Source organism: Mixophyes fleayi, chromosome 2 (assembly GCF_038048845.1).
Source record: "Mixophyes fleayi isolate aMixFle1 chromosome 2, aMixFle1.hap1, whole genome shotgun sequence".
NCBI lineage: Eukaryota > Metazoa > Chordata > Amphibia > Anura > Limnodynastidae > Mixophyes > Mixophyes fleayi.
The window spans coordinates 59,397,491-59,421,296 of NC_134403.1; the positions used below are offsets into that span (position 1 = coordinate 59,397,491).

A 23,806-nucleotide genomic window follows, 5' to 3' on the forward strand; every position below is an offset into this window, starting at 1 on the left:
AGACAGTAGTGTCACCTGTAGGAGCTTCAAAGGGCCCCTGCTGTGAGCTGTATCCTGACACAAGTTAGGTTTTGGACACCTGAATAGACTTTGTGGGGCCGGTCACAGCTGGACATCCTTGCAGCTAAAGGCAGCATTTGAAGGCCTGTACAGGGATATAGCAATATGAGCTTCAAAGGAAAATGTCTTCATAGTTCATATTTTGGAAAATCTGGGTGGCACTCCATATTGAAGAGCAGAAATCACAGGTGCTAGCGGAATCCGGGAACAGCAATAGTAACATAGTTGATGAGGTTGAAAAAAGACACCAGTCCATCAAGTTCAACCTATTTTGGATCTCCTGCGATCCTGCACTTATATTTGAAATTAATCCAGAGTAGGCAACCGCCAATCTGTTTCAATTGTGAAAATCCCCCCCAGACTCAATATTGCAATCCAATTTTTACCCTATATCCACTACTATCATTTATTTTAAATTAACGGTCGTATCCCTGCATACACCTTTCCGCTAAAAATTTGTCCAACCCTTTCTTAAACATATCTATTGAATCTGCCATCACAACCTTCCCTGGCAATGAATTCCATATCTTGACTGCCCTTACTGTAAAGAACCCCTTCCTTTGCTGGTTGTGAAATTTCCTCTCCTCTAACCTTAGGGGATGACCACGTGTCCTGTGTATGGTCCTTGGGGTAAAAAGTTCCCATGAAAGCTCTCTGTATTGACCCCTAATGTATTTGTACATAGTAATCATATCTACCCTTAGACGCCTCTTTTCTAAAGTAAACATGCCTAAACTGGCTAACCTTTCCTCATAACTTAATAACTCCATACCCTTTATCAATTTTTTCGCCCTTCTCTGAACCCTTTCTAGTTCCAAATTATCTTTTTTATAGAGTGGTGCCCAGAACTGTACTGCATATTCAAGATGAGGTCTTACCAACGATTTATACAGTGGCAAAATTACACTGTCTTCCCTTGCACCTATGCCCCTTTTTATGCATGCCAATACTTTGTTTGCCCTTGCAGCTGCTGCTTGACATTGAGCACTATTGCTAAGTCTACTGTCTACGAGCACTCCCAAATCCTTTTCCATTATAGATTCTCCCAAATTAATTCCATTTAATTTATAGATTGCGTTCTTGTTTTTGATCCCTGAATGCATAACCTTACATTTATCTATGTTAAACCTCATATTCCATTTAGCCGCCCAATCCTCCAGTTTATTTAAGTCCCTCTGTAGAGAAGCTACATCTTGCTCTGATTTTATTACCTTACAAAGTTTAGTGTCATCTGCAAAAATAGAAACTTTACTCTCTAAACCATCACCAAGATCATTAATAAATATATTAAAAAGGAGTGGTCCCAGCAGGGAACCTTGAGGTACTCCACTTAAGACCTTTGACCAATTAGAAAATGTTCCATTTATCACAACTGTCTGTTCCCTATTCTCTAACCAGTTTTCGATCCAAGTACAAATTTTGATTTCTAGACCCAGTTCCCTTATTTTGTAAACCAACCTCTTGTGTGGCACTGTATCAAAGGCCTTTGCAAAATCTAAGTAGACCACATCTACTGTCCTGCCCTGGTCTAAGTTCCCACTAACTTCCTCGTAGAAACTAATTACATTAATTTGACATGACCTATCCCTCACAAATCCCTGTTGATTCCCACTAATAATTTTATTGCGTACCAAGTAATCCTGAATACTGTCCCTTAAAATACCTTCCAGTAGTTTCCCCACTATTGATGTCAGGCTTACAGGTCTATAATTCTCTGGTTATGATCTCGTCCCCTTTTTAAACAACGGCACCACATCTGCTATTCGCCAATCCCTTGGTACTGAGCCTGATGAGATTGAATCTCTGAAAATTAAGAATAGCGGTCTAGCTATTTCCAAGTTTAACTCCATAAGGATCCTTGGGTGTATGCCATCTGGACCTGGAGCTTTATTTATCTTAATATTCTTCAGTCGCCTTTGGACTTCTTCCTCTGACAACCAAGTATTAATTAATGGCATGGTTTCATTTCCATTTTTATGTATTACTCCTGCCATTTGTTCCTCTCTGGTAAATACTGAAGAAAAGAACGTGTTTAATATCTCTGCTTTTTCCTTAGTATCATTTATCAATTCACCCATCTCACTTCTTAGGGGTCCTATATTATCTTTTTTTAATCCTTTTGCCATTTATATACTTAAAAAACTTTTTGGGTTTTTCTTACTTTCTTTTGCAACGTGCCTTTCATTTTCTAATTTAGCCAATCTAATTTCCTTTTTGCATGTTTTATTACATTCCTTGTACCTTTTGGAAGGACTCCTCTGACCCTTCAGACTTAAACAATTTAAATGAACGCTTCTTCCTTTGCATTTCTTCCCTTACCTTTTTATTTAGCCACATTGGTTTAGACTTAATTCTTTTACATTTATTTCCCATAGGAATGAACTTATACGTGTATGTTTCCAACAACATTTTAAAGACAGCCCACATTTCTTCCGTATTTTTTCCTTCAAAGGCTTTGTCCCAGTCTATGCTCTTTATAGACTCCTTTAGCATATTAAAATTTGCCTTTTTAAAGTTTAAAGTCCTAGTTGATCCCTTATACTGTTGTTTCTGGAAACTAATTTCAAATGAGACCATATTATGATCACTGTTTCCCAAGTGCTCCTTTACTTGAATATTTTATATTACGTCTACATTGTTTGTTATTACTAGGTCCAGTATAGTCCGGTTCCTAGTTGGTTCCTCAACTAATTGGGACCTGCAATGGTATTTTAGTGTGCTCAGAAACCTATTTCTTTGGGAAAGGTATGTCACATTGTCATAATTCCATCATGTTTGGTATTTAAATGTGCGGAAGATTATGACTGGTTTATTGAAGGGGGAGTTATGTCTCTGGGATATATCTGTGATGAATTACCCAAAGGTCAAAACCCCGCTATTAGCATTAACACTGCCCCTGTGAAGGCCGTCCCATTTAATTTTGCTTAAGAAAGCTGTGTTGGGTAGGGTCAAATTGTCAGCTTCTTGGGGATCAATCTAATTGAAATACTGTCCATCTTTTCTGCCTACCCCCAGGCCTACAGATTATTATAGGTAAGTGATGTTCTCTACTTTTATTCCATTTGCTTTTTAGAACTGTTTGCAATTTTTTATTTGTATGTCAAATCTTTATCTAATTGTTTTTTATTATCTGTAAGCATTGTACATTTTGTATATTAAATCTAAAATTTAATAGTTCATGTCCTTATTGCTCTGAATGAATCCATTGATTGTTTGGAAGACAGATTGCTTGGTTGGATTAACCCTTTAGAAACCAGTGTGTGAAGGGTTAACTGTTTATTTACCAGAGCACAGAGTGTGCGCAATTGGGTGATTAAGTCATAGGTTTGCTACAGGCCTTATACGTAGCTGGTGGCAGTTGCTGAGAGGTGTGAAGCGTGCATCTGTTGGGAAAGGGACCAGCTATATCTGTAGCCTTAGAGGAAGAGGTGAGTGTGAAATATGGGCTGGAATCCTGGGTGTTCCCTTACAGTAAACTTCCAAGTCACAAGTGCGCAGAGGGCCGTTTGTAACAGATAAAGGGGTTCAGGAGCGGTTTCTTGACAAAAAAAGGTGATATATTGTATGACTGTTGGAATATATGATAAGATATCTAATCAGGGAGTAGGTAGAGAGGCTTATCGCTGACACTATCCTTTAATATACCTACTGAGAAAATATATAAATCAAATTTTATAGTTATAGGGGCCAATTAGGTTCAGCATTATGTGCCACGGAGTGCCTCTGGAACGCACTCCACACCGATGTAACATCATAGATTTTGCCTCACAGCCCATAGAGTTCTGTGGAAGTGGGAACCAAGGACCATGTTGCTGCTCAAATTAAACTCTGTATTCCCTAATCTGGTAGAATGCATCTTCACATAGAACAGGTGTTTTTATTCCAATATAAAAGTGTGACTAATCGCAGAAATGCCCCATCCAGCTACAGGCTCTTCTGGAGGTGGTCAACCTCTTAGAGGCAGCGTGCAAGACCAGTAGATCATCACTTATACTCAAATGTTTTTTTGACCTATGTCCTTAAGGCCCTGACTGCATGTGGCAAGTGAAGAGATCCCTCGTCCTCTGAATTTGAACCAATGTCAGAAACACAATGTCCTGATTTAAGTGGAACCTAGAAACCACCTTAGGCTGAAAAGATAAGTTTCATACAAAGAATAGCCCTATCCTCATGAAAAAGAGATTGGGTGGTCTGTAAAACAGAACCCCCATTTAGAGACCTTCTAAGCTGTCGCAATGGCCATGTGATGACACGAGATCCACGGATTCTAGCAGTTCAAAGGAAACCTGCTACAAATATTCTACCCTAAATTAAAGTCCTAATGGCTAAAGAAGGACTGAATAATAGTCCCAAATGCATCACCCCTTGCAAGAAGGTCTACACCTTTGGTAAGAGTGCGGATATCGGATCTCTGAGCGAATGCTATTTTTTAAGCATCCAAACCATCCTGTAAGAACGATAATAGATGGTCCAATTGGAAAGAAATTGTTGGGAACTTCTCATTCACTCACCAAGAAACATAGGTCTTCCAGATACTTGATAATTTCTAGCCGAAACAAGAATCATGGCTTCAAATGCCACTCCGACCAAACCAGTCACACTAAGCACTTCGACAGCTTCAGATTGTCCCTGTACCATGACTGCCTTGTTTAATCTGCCGCTGCCATCAGCACACAAACTTTTTTTTTTTAATTCTTTAAATCTATTGAAAACCTATGGTAACATTGCCATCAGTGGAAATAAGAGGATTTTTATACTCACGATAAATTCGTTTCTCCGATTCCATCTGGGGGACACTGCTACCATGGGGTTGTGTGAGGGGAAGAGGAGTTTGGCACTTAACTAGTTAACTCTGTTTATGTATGCTGCTGACAAACCCTCCCCTCCGCAACCGCCCTGTAGCCTTCAGTTTAAGTATAAAGCCCCCAGGAAGGGGAGTCAATCAACCAAAGAGCAAACAGCAGAAGGGAGGGATGGAATCAGAGAAACGGATTTATCGTGAGTATAAAAATCCTCTTCTCTCTTTCATCCTATCTGGGGGACACTGCTACCATGGGGACTTTTTAAAGCAGCCCCCTTAAGGGAGGGAGGGACGGCTCTGACAGCCCGGCCCATAGAGCACTACGGCCAAAACTGGCGTCTGCAGACGCAAAGACATTGAATTGGTAAAATTTAGTCAAGGTATGGACTGAGGACCAAGTGGCTGCTCTGCATAACTGGTCCGCTGAGGCCCCATTTCGCGCAGCCCAAGACGCACACACAGAACGGGTAGAATGGGCAACAATACGATCTGGCACAGGTCAGTTAGCATTGATATAAGCCTGCTTAATAGTCGACGTAAGCCAACTAGCAATAGATTGCTTGAGAAGCCAAATAAAATAAACAAAGAATCTGTGTGACGAATCTTTGATGTTTTATGGACATAGAGTCAGAGAGCTCTGACTACATCCAGAAATTCCATAGATCCTGTTAGACACTTGTGGATTGTCCGTGAACACTGGAACCACTATTTCTTGGTTTACATGAAAACTGGAAACTACTTTTGGCAGGAAAGAAGGAACTGTTCTGAGAACTGCCCTATCGTCGTGAAACACCAGATATAGTTCTCAACATGATAGCGCCCCCAGCTCGGAAACTCTACGGGCTGAGGCAATCGCAAGAAGAAAAACCACTTTCCATGTTAAGAACCGTAACTCCGCAGTCTGCAACGTTTCAAAGGGAGGTTCTTGAGGCATATTAAGGACCATATTAAGATCCCAGGGTGCCGTGGGCGGAACATATGGAGGCTGGATATTCAGGACTCCTTGTAGGAAGGTCCCGACATCCGGTATGGCTGCCAGGCTATGGCGAAAAAACACTGAAAGAGCCGAAATCTGCACTTTTTAGGATCCTAGTGGAAGACCCCCATCCAGGCCATCCTGGAGAAAAGCAAGAAACCTTGAGCGGCGAAACAAATCCGAGTGGCAGGTTCGGTTCTCACACCATCTAATGTATGTAAGCCAGATACGGTGGTAGATCCGAGCAGGTTTCTAGCTTTAAGGAGGGTATCCACTACTCATGAAGAGAACCCTCTGGATTTCCAAAGGTTGGCTTCAACAGCATGCTGATAAATTCAGCCTCGGTAAGTCATGATGTAGGAATGAAGTCTCTGAAGTAGAAGGTCTTCTCGAAGAGATAAACGAAGACCTGGACCTACCGTCATCCACGGTATTTCTGGATACCAGACCCTCCGCGGCCAAGCTGGAGCCATCGGTACGACTGGTAGTCCGCCCTGCTTGACTCTTCGAAGGACACGGGGAATCATGGAAATGGGAGGGAATAGGTATCCTAACCTGAAGTCCCAGGGCATTGTCATTAAATCTACGGCCACTGCCAAGGGATCTCTTGCCCTTGGGCAAAATTGTAGAACCTTTCTGTTGTAACGAGATGCCATTAGTTCTCGGTCCGGGGTCCCCCATCGGACGACCAGAGACTGAAATACCTCTGAAGAGACCATTCCCCCGGCAGAATTGTAGATAGTCTGCTTGCTAGTTCTGGATGCCAGGAATAAGGACTGCGGAAATGGCGGGGACCTGGTTTTCGGCCCAGGTGAAAATCTGAGTAGTCCCCTCCATTGCTCTTACACTCCTGGTGCCTCCCTGTCTGTTTGACGTACGACACAGCCATGGCCATGTCGGACTGCAGACGGACCGGTTGGCCCTGAAGGATGGACCCCCTCGAAAGGGCTGTCTAAATGAGCCTAACCTGGGTGTCCTAGGCTTTGGGACATTGACTGGTAAGAAGGTACTTTTGCCTCCTGTGGCCTGGGAAATTATGCTATCCAATTCCGGCCCAAATAACACTCCACTGGAATAAGGGAGAGACTCCAAGGACTTCTTAGATTCAGTGTCCGCATCCCAGGACCTCAGCCATAGGGCCCTCCTTGCTGAAACAGAGGAGGCAATAGAAGCTGCGTTCTGGGGAGCTTCATACACGTACCCTGAAGCCTCCTTGAGGTGAAGGGCCAGGGGACGTAGGTCAGAATCTCGCAAAGCTGGTCAGCCCATGTTGCCATAGCTCTGGTAACCCAGGCTGATGAAAACTTGGGTCTGAATGAAGTACCTGCTGCCATGTAGATGAACTCTATCTATGAAAGCCTCTATCTTACGGTCAGTGGAGTCCTGCAGGGATGCTGTCCCTGGAACAGGGAGTGTGGTGTGGCGAGCTAAGCGTGCCACTGGCGTATCCACCCTTGGGACCTGTTCCCAACGGATTAGATCATCTGCCTGTAGCAGGTTTAAAGCCAGGTACCTTCGTGGAATAACAAACCTACGGTCAGGATGCTTCTGCGATCTCTTAAAACTTCACAAATGGAGGGAAAACGGATCATCCATCTTCTGACCTTTTTAAATAGACTACGATCTATAGATCTAGTCTCCTATGTCTAGAAGTCCCAGTGCCTGACGCACTGCTACCACCAGGTCATTAATCCCCTGATATCTGCTAGACTCTGGGTCCGTAACCTGTGCGGAATCGAAATCTTCCAAAATCTCACCCTCCTCTTCTGAGGATCTCTCCGAATTAGAGAGGGACAGAAGTGGGTTAGTGGATCTGTGTCCAAAAAACAGTTTAACCTATCTAGGCCCCTGACCAATGATGTAGACCAAGCCGGTTCTCCTGTAAGGGGGGGCTTGAGATGTTAGTGCGGATGGCTCTTCTGCTTGTCCAGAGACAACGGACTCAGTTTATTTGGGACCACGGAGACTACTAAGGGGGGCCATCGATCCAGAGGTTGAAGGGAGTACCACAGCAACCGCTGGAATTTCTATGGGTTTAGAAAGCAGTTGCACCAATTTGGTAACCCACTGCATCAGGACAGCCACCCAAGCTGGTGTTTCCATTATAGTTTGGGCGTTAGTCTGTGCCTACGCTACCATGGGATCCCCACCGCAGTCAGTACAAAGCTCCCCAGGTCCTGCTGTTCAATGGGTAATTTAAAATTACATTTGAAGCAAGTATAATATTTAGCACAAGGTGCTTTCCCCTTGTCAGACATTTTCAGGTAAGAGTACAGCAATAAAATGTAATACAGGCAATCACACAAATAATAGACAGAAGATACTAACTAATCTATGACAGGAATCAAAAGATAGTATCCCTGTAGAGACTATGTGAAAGCAAAAGTATTTATGCAAATAATATTCTTACTACTTATATATATGCATAAATAAGTTTTCTAATACCCCTTTGTCTATTCTAGTGAGTATTGAAAAAAAATAAAACCTTTTGGTGCTTAGCGTTCCCAAGGCTAAGCTGGAGCAGGAGAAGTTTGTCAGCAGCTCTGCATATTTCTCAGAAGGAGCTGATGCTTTTCCGGGCAGATCTTGGTGCCTTGGATAGTCCAATATTACTCTGCAGGCGGGGGAGCGCCATTACCCTAGCTCTCCCCGTCCTGCATTTGCTCCATTTTAGCAGAGTAACGATGTTAAAGGCGATTTACTGCTTCTCTGTAAGCAGTAATCACCTCTGTGTTTTTTCCTGGCCCCTGCAGATAAATACCAAGTTCCCCCCACCTCCTTTTCTGAGGGGACTTGGAACAGTCCATCATCCTCCGACGGCGGGTGTTACCGGCGCTCTCTGCCTCCGTGGCAGTGCCGGTAACCTGTAGCGATCAGTGTGACAGCAGCTAATATAAGCCGCCTGTCATCACTGTATAGAAGCCAGCACAAAAGTTAAAAAAGAATCTGTCTGCTGTCTGTGAGCCGTCCGGCTCTCAACTGACAGCTGCTTCTTCAACAAACGAGTGTGCTCTGTAAGAGTACAGAGCATACCTCTGTTAAAAAAATAAAAAATAAAATCAAATTTAAAGAAGAAAAAAAAAAACAACTTACTGCCTTGTTAAGTGAGCCCAACTCCCTTTAGGCACTCAACAGAAACTGAAGGCTACAGGGGGGGTTTCGGAGGGGAGGGGTTTGTAAGCAGCATACATTAACGGGGTTAAGTGCCAAACTCCTCTTCCCCTCGCACAACCCCATGGTATCAGTATTCCCCCAGATCGGCTGAAGGAGAGATAAATTAACTGAAAATCCCACAGAACCATCATGGCATCTGCAAGAATAGTCTGCTGAGCAAATATGCTCTATCTTGTGTTAACACAGCCCAAAAAAAAAAAAAACATATTTGAGTGAAGATAAGGTATTTAATAGTTGCTGAATTCAAACAAGTTTTTTTCAAATTGTCTATAATTCTTGAGAAAATGGATACTCTCAATTAATAGGGAAGATAGTCATAAGGCATGCGTATGGGAATCTACCACTCAACAAAACTTCTATGAAAATATCAAAATGGTCTTGCAGAAGCTCTGCTATCATGCGCACCAGTTGTCAATTTGAGCTGATCTAAAGATTGTATATCCACTTTGGTGCCCAAGCAAGAAGTTTACTAAGAACTCTTGTTTCACCTGCTTGTGGGATAGTAGGGCTAAGCAAGATGGCTTTCAAGGAAAAAAAAAAAAGATGACTGTTGGTTCAGTGAACATCATTAATGGGCCATTGGTAAACAAGGAAAATTAGTATAGTATACCAAGGAAGGTAAGGGGAAAGAGGGAAAAAAGTCAGTGTGATATGAGGCACTACCAAGAGGCTCGTTAAAATATAACTTTTATTAGGTTTTATTAAAGGAAAGATTGAGCGAAATAGTTAAAAGAAGATAAAGTAAAAATGTGATTGGTATATAATAAAGCAACCCTAGATTGCATAAATAAACCTCTGATGCCTTTGTTATAGGTTCAGCCCGATGCAGGTTAGCATTTTCAAGGGTAATTGATCAGTAACCTCGGGCTGTCAGTGTTGTGATACACCGCTAACTGATCTCCGCAATTTATGCAATATAGGGTTGCTTTATTATATACCAACTTTAATGCAGCCTTAAGCGCTATTTAGCGGGTATTGATACGATTAGGAGGTCAAGTGGGACATTGCAAATTATTTTGCATTTTAATCACATATCACGTTTTTACTTTATCTTCTTTTAACTATTTCGCTCAATCTTTCCTTTAATAAAAGTTATATTTTAACGAGCCTCTTGGTAGTGCCTCATATCACACTGACTTTTTCCCCTCTTCCCCCTTACCTTCCTTGGTATACTATACTAGTTAATACAGGGTTGGGTGCACCCCCCCCATTTAACTTGTCTCTAATCGGGTAACAATTGTTATTCATTGAATGCTTGTATTATTTTGCCTTGTGCGGTTCTCCACCGTTGTGTTTTTTGTTAAACAAGGAAAATTACAAGCAGTTGATGAAGCTGAATTAAACAACTGTCTACATGAACTTCATCATGTTCTTCCACAAATATACCCTTCTTGGTTTCTGTATATCAGACTGTGGCAGTAAGCCCACTGAAGAACACAGCAAGTAGCCCCTTTGTAGCTTTATATGAAGCTATAAAACAATATGAAATACATTTTGAAATGTCTCAAAGAAGAACTTCACTGCCCTGGAACATTCCCCCCAAGTTAAAGTCCAGCACAGGGTCCCTCCTTTAGGACATCATTCCTTATCTTACAGTTGAACTTGAACAGCAGCTGCCATCTTCTGCTTCCTGCAGATGCTGGGAATAATGAGCCCATGGGTTAGGTTTAAACATTTGTGAATATGGAGTGTGCTATAACAGGTAAACATAGATGGACGGGTGCCCCTGTAATCCAAGCCAGGGCCATTTCCAGTGCACACTTGTCATTCACAACTCTTTGGATTTTACCCACTGACTCAATGATTCCACCATTCTGAGGGATTAAAAGATGACAGCTTCTGTGCATGCGTCAATCATAGGATGAGGCTAGGTAACCCAAGTGAGGGACCCTCACCACATGATGGGCTTCCATCTTGAGCGTGGGTCTTCTAAAAAACAAATGTTCTCATGGAAACATTTATACATTAGCTATTTATATAGCACCACTAATTCCCACACTAATTTTATAGAGTATGTATGTATGTATATATATATATATATATATATATATATATATATATATATCTATATCTCACACACACACAGAGCATACTTTGCCCTTTCAAATAGAATAAACTTGTATTTTGGTTCCCTCTTGTACCACTTATTTGCAAGCTGCTGAAAAACAGAAAAGGAGGAAACTTTAAGAAAAGGCAATAACCAAAAATTAGCATTTCAGTGAGAAAACATGCCATATAGATGGTTTTGTTTAAAATTTGAAGGGAGAATACATGATCTGCTATTACCTTGATTTCCCACTTCCTCTGTTTAAAAGGTAAAGTATTACCTCTACTCTGAGCTGGGCTATGCCAACATCTGATGGGGTCTGATACAGTGGAGAATTCAGTACTTTCAGATACTCACGGACATCACTAGCCCTGCGTGTATGACTTCACAGATCCGTACACTACATTTCTGAATGTCTGCCAAAGGGTCATTCACCCTGTGTCTGCTTTGTTGGAGAAGTACCACCCTCTTAACATGGCAGATTGCAGCAAAGAGCATGGTCAACTTATTTGGTTAAATAAAAACAAACTTTCCTGTTATTTCATGTACAGTATTCAGCTCAGGTATATATATATTTTACACAGACAAAGAACTCATTAACAGTAACATTGCCTAGTGCAAGAAAGCCCTGCAGATCATTATTAGCCTGGAGTTCACTCCTGGAATATTATATGCCATATGTTCTACACAATTTGCCAGGCTTTGGATTGGTGAAGCCAAGTTTTTATAAATAGTCTTGTAACCTTCTCTAGCCTGATGAGTATAGAGCACTTTGAGGTCCTCCAAAATCTCCTTTGATCAAAGCATGGCATGTGTCCTCTATCCTGTGTGGTGAAGGCTTTGGTAGGGAAGACTCAGGTTTATTTTTCAAAATAGGGCAGAGCCACCCCAAGTGTCAGTCAATGTGATAACACTCTTGACTCTAGGGGGGGGGGTATTCAATTGTTCCTCTGGGCACCGCTGGAACGAGCACGTTAAAACTATTACCGTTTATACGGTAATATTGCGCGTAATTACCGTTCATACGGTAATTTACTCGTTCAATTTCAGCTCGCTGCTCAGGGAGCAAAACTGTAGTCAGTAGTTTATAGTTTGGGTAGTTTGTGTTATACTACTATATTATATAATAAAAAAATCCAAAATAAACCACACATAAAAAGTAACTATGAAAAATAATCCACCTTTTGAGGAATTACTTTTAATTTACAGCAGATCAATATATACAACTAGAGTGTTAAATATAAAAAATGTACACTTTTTCCCCCTCCCAATTCCCAACAAAAACTCCCAAAAGGGTTGTTAATTAAATAGTAGCTCAGTAGCAGAGAGAAAATTGGTTTCAAACTCCTGGTCTGAGAATCTAGAGACGGAAGATCGCGCATTTTGTCTGATCTGTAGTCTACTCTGTTCAGACATGGAGAGGATGTGGTCCATAGCAGAAGCATAACTGTCCTCACTGTCAGCCAGGAAGCCAGTTTCATGTCCTTCATATTTGACTACAATGTCGAGTTTGGGACCTCCCGAGTTGTGAGCCAGAATTATTGTCCCTGCGGCCATACATTCAACCACACCTACAAAGACAAACAAAGCACAGAAAAGGTCATTTACAAATAAGCAGGCATGCAATACATTTCTATCTCTGCAAACACACCCAACTGTCCATCTTGCACGTATTGAAGAATACAACTTTGTCAGGATGAGGGCATAAAATATGATACAATAGAATATTAACATCAGGGCCCAAATAAAATCTTACATTGATAAATAGAAGTGAACATGATTGTCCCCTCAGATAAGTTTGTTTTCTTTTTAAAACATTTGGTCAAGTAGCCTAGTAGGAGGTAATTAGGTTGAGAGGACACTCTGGGAGGAAACTAAGAGAAGCAGATCACAGACATCCTTTGTTTTTGATCATATATTCCACTTCCTAATTGACTTCCTTTCAATAGGTATTGTAAATACAAAATAACCACTAGGTGTGAATCAGGGAGAGCCATATGTCTAGGTGAGAATCTTGGAGACAGAAGGCATAACCTGAATGCTTTCTAGGCAGGTATTTAGAAATAGTAACTTCCAAGAAAATGCCTTCATATTTCGGGAAATCCATGTGGCACTCCGTACAGAGGGGCAAAAACCACACAAGGGGTTTAAAACATAGATACTAACTATACAGTGAACAACCATAGTCACATGTATTGTGGGATGAGATCTGATATCGCTGTAACCCCATCATATTTGGTATTTAAATGTACTGGAAGTTATGACCAGTTTATTGAAGGGGAAGTTATGTCTCTAGGATATATCTGAGAAAAGTTACCAAAGGTCAAAACTTTAGGCATTGTTTTGAACAACCCCTAGATGACACCCAGGGGACATTTCTGCCCCCCACATTAGCATCCACACTGCCCTGTGAATGCGGTCCAATTTAATGTTGCTTAAAAACCTGTGTTGTGAATGGACAAATTGTCAGCTTCTTGGGGATCAATCTACTTGAAGCACTGCCCATCTTTTCTGCCTATCCCCAGGCATACAGATTATTATATGTAAGTGATGTTCTGTACTTTCATTCCATTTGTTTTTATAACCGTTTGCAATTTTTTATTTGTATGTCAAATTTTTATAGAATTGTTTTTTAATATCTAAGCATTGTACATTTTGTATATTAAATCTAAAAATTAATAGTTCATGTCCTTATTTCTCTAAATTAATCCATTGCCTGTTAAGAAGACAGATTGCTTGGCTGGATTAACCCTTTAGAAACCAGTGTGTGAAGGGTTAACGGTTTAGCTACCAGAGCACAGAGTGTGTGCATTTGGATAATTAAGTCATCGGTTTGCTATGGGTCTTATAGTAAATCTGAAAAAAGGAGGAATATATACCCAGCGCTGGTCAGGATAATTAATATATATTGTATAAGTGTTATTTTAGCAGGATAAAATATGCGTTTTGATATGCACACCTGCAGCCAGCCACAAATGACGAGTACTGGTCTCATCAAGCAATTGTAAGAGCAAAAAGATATATAAGTGGCAGCGCTGGTGTGTAAAATATATCTAATTTATTAAAACATATAAACATACAAGTATTAAAAGATGGTTAAATCCGTGGATCGAATTGGATGATGAAACACCTTCAATATTTATAAGGCTCTGAAGATATATGCATAGACAGAGTATGCGATTGATCAATAGCGGCAAATGGGTAATAACCAGCGGAGAAATTTTGGAATAATAATCAGTTTAAGCAAATCGTAATTACTTTGAAAACAACTCCTCCTTCAGAATGAGAAGCGATTTTACATATCCAGCTGTGGACAAGATAATCCAACCAATGAAGCTCACACGCTCCAAGCACATTGAGTGCAGCAAAATGTCACATAAGTCCACAATTTATAGGTGAAATACCTTGCTGGAACTAGGTTCTACTCATCGCTTTCCTGTAAATAAGTCCTCCTGTGTCGCTATGAAGATATCGGGTGCCACAGCCGTGGGATGTAATATCTCTATGTCTCCATATGCAGATACTAACAAAAAACACGTGTATACACGGAAATCCAAAAAGGTAGGTGTGTCCAGACTCTTCCATGTGGAAGAGTGTCAGTATGAGGAAACAGGGGCCGAGGCAGGAGAAGGGGACTTTCTCCAGTTACCAGGGCACAGCCCTGGAACCACTAACATATATATGTATGTATAATATATATATAATATATAATATATTATACATATATATATATACACACACACACACACACACACACACACACACACACACACGAGGATGGATTTATTTGGGTTTTCTACAATGGACGGTATAACAGATACAATTGAATGCCTATTGGGAATATTTCAAATCAAATGACAATGTAACCTAGTTTACAGCTAATTGGAAGTGGGTTATAAGAATGGATATATTATAGTGAAGGAGACCTACTATATTAAAGAGTGATTTTTAAAACAAAAATTGGAACAGATGTAAGTTTACATATAGTGTTACTGAATACTAGTAACTAGTTGTACAATTATGGATCATTGCTCCCTATAATAAGTCTTCATTAGTACAACTTTATTATAACTGGTAGATCATTTTTATTTATATTGGCACAAAGATCTTTTCATTTTAAGTGTAAAATTCAAGATGAAATATGAAAGAATATATAGGACAATAAGAGTAATATACATGAGAGTAAGTGCCACATACTGCATATTGGTCCAGCCAGGTTGTAATAGCAAAGTGTGTTTAATGGCCTATATGAGCCAGTCAAACCAATGTTGGCTTGAGGGTCAGTATAGACGGTAAATAAACGTTTTGAGCAAACTGTATACAGGTAGAGGGGTAGTAATTGGGTACAATATCCTAGCGAGATTAAGGATGTGGTTCTGGGATTTGATAAGCTTGGAGTTGAGACTCCAGGGACCACTAGAAAGTTTGGAGAGTTTTGTTGTATGGGAAAAGGAATTCTGCAAAGTGGGTGCAGCACAAAATAAGTCTTGTTACCAGGAATAGGGGCAGGAAATTCATGCGAATGAGACACAAATCATGGGCAGAGCAGAGAGGCCGAGTCGGGAGATATTCTAAGACAGAGGTGCTCAAGCCCAGTCCTCAAGAGCTACCAACAGGTCATGTTTTCAGGATTTCTGTCTGTGGAAACAGGTGAGATAATAACGGACCCAGAAAATAGAATAACTCACCTGTGCATGATTAAAGAAATCCTTAGCACATGAACTGTTGATATCTCTTGAGGACTGGGTTGGGCATCTCCTGGAAGACGTGTAAGTTGGTGAGCTTTTGCTAATGGTTTTTTATATTGAATTCTGTAGTTATTTTAAGAACTGGAGCAACAGTAGAGGAATGTTTTGTGAGAAAAATTTGTATAGGCACTACATTCAAAATAGCTTGTAGGGTGAACGTCTGGTCAGGGTAAAAAATAATTAGTAGGGAATTGCAGTAATCAATGTGAAATAATTAGCCAATTCAGTTTTTGCAGTGTTTTGTGCGAGATCTGTGCATGTTCTGGAAATGTTTCTTAGATGTAAGTAACTGGATTTGGATAAAGATATAACAAATATTTGTACTTCATACAAGATCTGACATAACTATGGGGCTAGAAACCAGAATGTTATTTATTTTACAATTTTATTTTTAACCAGACCTTCAGGTATCATGGGAACCACCAATAGTATTTCTAGCATTCAGTGTACACTAGATTTATAGGGAAATTACACCTATGTTTTTAGGTAGAAAATAGACCCCAATTATAACCACTATACTATCTTCTGCAGCGCTTGCCATCTTTGGTGGGCTGGTCATATTAAATCCTCCATCAATGGTCATCACTGACCAGTGCGTCATCTTGCAGACATCGGCTTTGAACAAGAATAGAGTGAAAAGTAATTTGCACTACTCGGTTCAAGCCGGATGACATCATGTTTGTGATGCAGTGGACAGGAATGGCCCTAGACCAAGGACATGCCAAATGCTTTTAAATGTGTTGTAGCAATGGTCTATTAGTACTAGTCAACAGTCCTGGTCCTGCATTCACACAGGACAATACTCAGCGCAGCATGACTCCTGGCTCTTCCACATTTAAAACACACAACGTACAATTTGATCACTGTGTGCTAACATCAAAAAGCAGTCACTGACAGCAGGATGATGCAAGTGTGTTCTGGAGCTTAAACATCCAAGCAGTAATAAGTAGTTATTGAAGCTATTGTATTTCATGCCTAGACAAGTCCTACATGCCAGGTAGCTGCATCCTTCCCTTAGGATGTAAGCTCGCATGAGCAGGGCCCCTCTCCCCTCCTGTCTCCATACCGAATCTTCTGCTCCGTATTTACTCCATACGTCTGCCCGGAGTTTCTGAAGCATTGGTACTCTGTTTATTGTTCTGTAATGTTTCACCCTGTATGGTCTACTGTTTGTACTATGTAAGGCGCTTCGGAAACCTTGTGGCGCCCAACAAATAAATGATAATAATAATAATGTGCCTAGAGTAGATACAATAAGGGTCTATGGCTATTATACTTTCCATATAGCCTCAGGCTGCTCAACTGTTTCAAATATAAACAAATGTGAACCACAAGAGATTCTTACCAATTCCAAAGTGCTCGTTCCACATTGTATGTAACCCAATGGTGGCTTCACTGAGATGTTTCTTCAACTCCTCAAATGGAATGTTTACTTTAAACTCCACGGAAACTCCTAATTCTGCAGACAGTTTCTTCAGTTCCGACACACGAAGTTCATCTTGTCTGTTGCGGCACCCACCAATGAGGAGGAGTTTCAGATTTACCCTTTCCTCTGGAGTCTTTTTTGACAGCAATGTGCTAAAAGCACGGATCTGCAGTCCATGGTCTTTCTCCGGTCTGAATTGACCAACAGACACCACGGATTGTCCTTTTCTCTCTTGCTCCTGGTTCAGACCAATATCCAAGAATGTCTGCACATCACAGGGTGGGTAGACAATGCTGATGCAGTTACTACATTTCCATAAATCCATGATGTGGTTGAATGTCCACGTGGAGTTGACCATTACCAGATCACTACAAGATCCAACCCATCCATAAATCAGCGCAAATAAATAATAGTAAATCAATTTCAGTCGGCTCAGGACAGGGTTGTTTGAGATGAATGCAGAGTTGTTGAATCTAGAATGGTGGTCCCGAACCACAGACAGCATATCTGTACTGATAGTTGGGTAGTGCACATAGCATCCCACTCGGCAGCCCCCCAGATATTTAAACAGGGGCAATGTAAATGCATAGCCCATGGAATCAATATACACATCAGGCACGCATTTTACCAATGCTTCCCACCCTAAAACAATGGAACCCAAGCTCTGTCCCAGCAGAGTGAAATGAGGATAAAGTCTGTCTTCAACTAAGTCACGCTTTTCCAGGAAAACAAACTTAACAGGATACGATAACTTGATGTTAAATCTGCCAACTGCCCCATTAAGAATCTGTTCTCCAGAGACATCTTTGTCACCAGTGTAAACAACATATACAGCATCTTTGTACCTGGGATACAAAAAGATAAAATTCATGCTTTATTTAGCAGCATATACCACTGAATTAACACACACACACTTTGCTGCAGTACAGTCTGACTGCTGACTGTAGTAGAGCAAATCAATACACAGATATAATGTGCTGATCTCTATGGACAGTATACTTGAAAGCTGCACTTCTGGACATTACTGGAGTGGGTGGGTATAAATATTTTTTAATTCACAATAAGCTCTGTGTATAGAAACAGCCATCACGTTATTGATGGGTCTGTAGCAACACCAGAATTTTCTAGCATGAATGTAACTACCATAAGGCTCATCCAGGAAGCATTAAAGAAATTCCTATAAATGTTATTTTATTTCTGTTGGTTGGTATGGACTAGGCACACATTTCTGCAAAGTGTGTAAATGGTAGATAGTCGTGCAGAAAGAGAATGCAGCTCATAAATGACCAAAGGATTGTTTAATCACATTGAATGAGGGCAATACAATACTGTAAAGCTTGTCTGGATGCAACATGCCCCATGAGTGTCTCCCATCTTTAAATTACTTTAAAATTAGTTTGTACATGGTCTCCTGAAAATTCTACTAAAGGCATTATTTAACTTTCCGATTTCGTTCTGTGATTTTAATAATCCAAACAGAACTGTTTAGTTTGGTTACCCTTGGATACGACACAGAGCTGCACCCTGGATGTAACTCTGTCTTGATCAGATAAAGACATGGCTGAAGAGCGTAGATGAATGAAGCATGGGCATTGCAGGAGGACAGGTGCAAGACAATACAAGTGGTAAAAAAATAAATACCTTAAAGCTAACAGTAAATGTGCCACAGAGAGGATATAAAAGTATTAAGCCTTTTAGTCCTTACATCATGTCCATGAACATTTACAATAAAGGATTAGATGGAATACACATTACACAGGAATTACATACCTTTTCTGTAAAGCTCGCAGTGCGCACCAGAGCACTCGCTCTCCTCCTCCTCCTGCGTTGCAGTACGGGTGAAAGAAAGCCACTACTTTTTGTGCCTTACCATCTTTACATAATTTCACAGATGACTTTTTCTTCTGCGCAATCCACAATCGGAGGCAGCAGAAAAGAAAAGCCAAAACCAGGGTGACGGTGACACTTGCAAAGAGTGCAGGAATAAACAGGGAGGTCAGCAACCTGAACAGGAAAAACATCATTTACATCTTCAAAATTTAGAATATAAAGAAGTGCACAATTTGAGATAATCTCTGTATCAGCCCAAAAACATGTTAATGTAACCAGAGTTTTATCATATCATGTAGATTCATCAACATGGAATATTTTTAAAGTGCATTTGAATCAGGTCAACGTCCCTTTTTATCATCATTCTTAATCTGATGTGGAAGCAGTTTTGAAGTGGGTGGAGACAGAACAATATGTAGCCAATCAGGTCATCAGAAAGCTCCCAGAAGCACATATAACAGGAAATGAGTGCACTGTATTTATGGGAGGCACTGAACGATCCACTCATATGATTGCCCAAGGTCAGGACAGCTCCATCATATGTAAAGGGACATGGAGGCAAGCAGGAAGCCACAAACTTATTTTACAGAGGATTATAGTGGAGGGAGTAAGGTACTCCAAAAGCACAAAGTAGTGATCAAATTAAAGCAAGAAGATTGTGGTGTGAAACGCACCTCTATATGGAGCAAAGTTCACAAAAGCAGCTCATTAGTCAGAGAGCATGTGAGAGGCAGTACATTACTGTACATGACCCACATATGTGCACATGCATCTCTGATATGATCATTAATTTACAACCATGTTTATTGCTTCCACCTCATAATGTGCATGATCACATGAGTACCATGTAATCTATGTGCCAATGTCTCACTGACAGCACAAAGTATAACCATACACACCACCCTGATGATGACGACTAAGGGATGCTGCATATGGTAATGGATAACTAGGGAAAGGTGGGGGCATTTTAACATGGTAAAATATAGCTAGAAAAGATTGTGGTGCTGATCAACCATGTATCCCAAACACAGTTAGTGATTCCAGCTCCTGCAGCTGTGAAGAACCTGAGAGTTCTTAAATGAATCAAAATAGACCTGAAAAGAACCACAGCACTGAGAGCAGCACTCAATTGTGAATAAATCCACAAAACTTGATATAAATAAATCACATTTAAATAGAAAATTAATACAAACAAAATAAAAAATAAACAGCATAAATTCATATTAGTTCCTATGATCAGTGCACTGATCTATAAACATCACACATGAAAAAAATCATTCAAACCACAACTATTGGTGATCTCCTAGATTCAACATTCAATAATCAATAAGTATTATTTCAGAAATCATCCATACTTCTAGATCTCATCCACCTCGAATATATTATTCCACAGAGTCCAAAACAAGACCTTATCAGAGGGCAGTTGTAGGTCTTGCTAATAATTAATAATGGGCTATTGTGCAAATAAGATATTTCATGTGATTCTTGTTCCTCCTGCGGGCAGTGTATAACTCTCCTAGAAAAACTCACAGAGAGAAAGGGTACTGAGTCTGTACAGCACCGTTTCCCATACACTGTCTAGCAGCCTTATATTCAATAATCGTAGCCAGCAGGGAATGGAATAGACATGATATATATTATTACAGAATGAATATAGGGGGTACATCCTGCAGGGAATGGACATGATATATATTATTACAGAATGAATATAGGGAGTACATCCTGCAGGGAATGGACATGATATATATTATTACAGAATGAATATAGGGGGTACATCCTGCAGGGAATGGACATGATATATATTATTACAGAATGAATATAGGGGGTACATCCTGCAGGGAATAGAATGGACATGATATATAGTATTACAGAATGAATATAGGGGGTACATCCTGCAGGGAATGAAATGGACATGATATATATTACAGAATGAATATAGGGGGTACATCCTGCAGGGAATGGACATGATATATATTATTACAGAATGAATATAGGGGGTACATCCTGCAGGGAATGAAATGGACATGATATACATTACAGAATGAATATAGGGGGTACATCCTGCAGGGAATGGAATGGACATGATATATATTATTACAGAATGAATATAGGGGGTACATCCTGCAGGGATTGGAATGGACATGATATATATTATTACAGAATGAATATAGGGGGTACATCCTGCAGGGAATGGACATGATATATATTATTACAGAATGAATATAAGGGGTACATCCTGCAGGGAATGGACATGATATATATTATTACAGAATGAATATAGGGGGTACATCCTGCAGGGAATGGAAATGATATATATTATTACAGAATGAATATAGGGAGTACATCCTGCAGGGAATGGACATGATATATATTATTACAGAATGAATATAGGGGGTACATCCTGCAGGGAATAGAATGGACATGATATATAGTATTACAGAATGAATATAGGGGGTACATCCTGCAGGGAATGAAATGGACATGATATATATTACAGAATGAATATAGGGGGTACATCCTGCAGGGAATGGACATGATATATATTATTACAGAATGAATATAGGGGGTACATCCTGCAGGGAATGAAATGCACATGATATACATTACAGAATGAATATAGGGGGTACATCCTGCAGGGAATGGACATGATATATATTATTACAGAATGAATATAGGGGGTACATCCTGCAGGGAATAGACATGATATATATTATTACAGAATGAATATAGGGGGTACATCCTGCAGGGAATAGACATGATATATATTATTACATAATGAATATAGGGGGTACATCCTGCAGGGAATGGACATGATATATATTATTACATAATGAATATAGGGGGGTACATCCTGCAGGGAATGGACATGATATATATTACAAAATGAATATAGGGGGTACATCCTGCAGGGAATGGACATGATATATATTATTACAGAATGAATATAGGGGGTACATCCTGCAGGGAATGGACATGATATATATTATTACAGAATGAATATAGGGGGTACATCCTGCAGGGAATGGACATGATATATATTATTACAGAATGGATATAGGGGGTACATCCTGCAGGGGATGGAATATACATGATATATATTATTACAGAATGGATATAGGGGGTACATCCTGCAGGGAATGGACATGATATATATTATTACAGAATGGATATAGGGGGTACATCCTGCAGGGATTGGAATGGACATGATATATATTATTACAAAATGAATATAGGGAGTACATCCTGCAGGGAATGGACATGATATATATTATTACAGAATGAATATAGGGGGTACATCCTGCAGGGAATAGAATGGACATGATATATATTATTACAGAATGAATATAGGGGGTACATCCTGCAGGGAATGAAATGGACATGATATATATTACAGAATGAATATAGGGGGTACATCCTGCAGGGAATGGACTGGACATGATATATATTACAGAATGAATATAGGGGGTACATCCTGCAGGGAATGGACATGATATATATTATTACAGAATGAATATAGGGGGTACATCCTGCAGGGAATAGAATGGACATGATATATATTACAGAATGAATATAGGGGGTACATCCTGCAGGGAATGGACATGATATATATTATTACAGAATGAATATAGGGGGTACATCCTGCAGGGAATAGACATGATATATATTATTACATAATGAATATAGGGGGTACATCCTGCAGGGAATGGACATGATATATATTACAAAATGAATATAGGGGGTACACCCTGCAGGGAATGGACATGATATATATTATTACAGAATGAATATAGGGGGTACATCCTGCAGGGAATGGACATGATATATATTATTACAGAATGGATATAGGGGGTACATCCTGCAGGGAATGAAATGGACATGATATATATTATTACAGAATGAATATAGGGGGTACATCCTGCAGGGAATAGAATGGACATGATATATATTATTACAGAATGGATATAGGGGGTACATCCTGCAGGGAATGGACATGATATATATTATTACAGAATGGATATAGGGGGTACATCCTGCAGGGAATGGACATGATATATATTATTACAGAATGGATATAGGGGGTACATCCTGCAGGGATTGGACATGATATATATTATTACAGAATGAATATAGGGGGTACATCCTGCAGGGAATAGACATGATATATATTACAGAATGAATATAGGGGGTACATCCTGCAGGGGATGGACATGATATATATTATTACAGAATGAATATAGGGGGTACATCCTGCAGGGGATGGACATGATATATATTATTACAGGATGGATATAGGGGGTACATCCTGCAGGGGATGGAATATACATGATATATATTATTACAGAATGAATATAGGGGGTACATCATGCAGAGATTGGAATGAACAGGACATATGTTACTGCAGCAGTTCTTTCAGACCAAGTGTTATCCAGAATAAATGACATATTCCCAATACCACAGTACATGACGGACACCATTACCGCACACTGCACCTCCCCACCCATCAGAGGGAAGTTACTATACATGGAGAGCAGCGCCCGGGTAGGTATAAGAATAACAGAGACATCCTCACCTCATCACACCACATACGCACAACACTCCGGCCATGATCACATGACACGGGCTCACACGTCACCGCAAACAGCAGACAGTACTGTCTGCTCTCTGATTGGCTTGCTGCTTGTTAATGACGTCCCTGCGCGATGACGTCACACGGAAAAGGGCAAGCAGACAGCAACGTGTATGC

At 40.2% G+C, this 23,806-nt stretch overlaps 1 protein-coding gene across 1 annotated transcript; it reads right to left on the bottom strand.

Moving 5' to 3' along the window:
• Positions 1 to 12,222: 12,222 nt before the first annotated feature.
• On the bottom strand, positions 12,223 to 23,737 carry ALG11 (ALG11 alpha-1,2-mannosyltransferase). The gene is made up of 4 exons (XM_075199062.1): positions 23,633 to 23,737; positions 19,003 to 19,236; positions 17,152 to 18,077; positions 12,223 to 12,629 (listed from the first exon to the last, which is right to left on the bottom strand). The coding sequence occupies exons 1-4, from the start codon at positions 23,665 to 23,667 to the stop codon at positions 12,358 to 12,360; spliced, it is 1,467 nt and encodes a 488-aa protein (XP_075055163.1). The 5' UTR covers positions 23,668 to 23,737; the 3' UTR covers positions 12,223 to 12,357.
• Between the last annotated feature and the right edge of the window lie 69 nt (positions 23,738 to 23,806).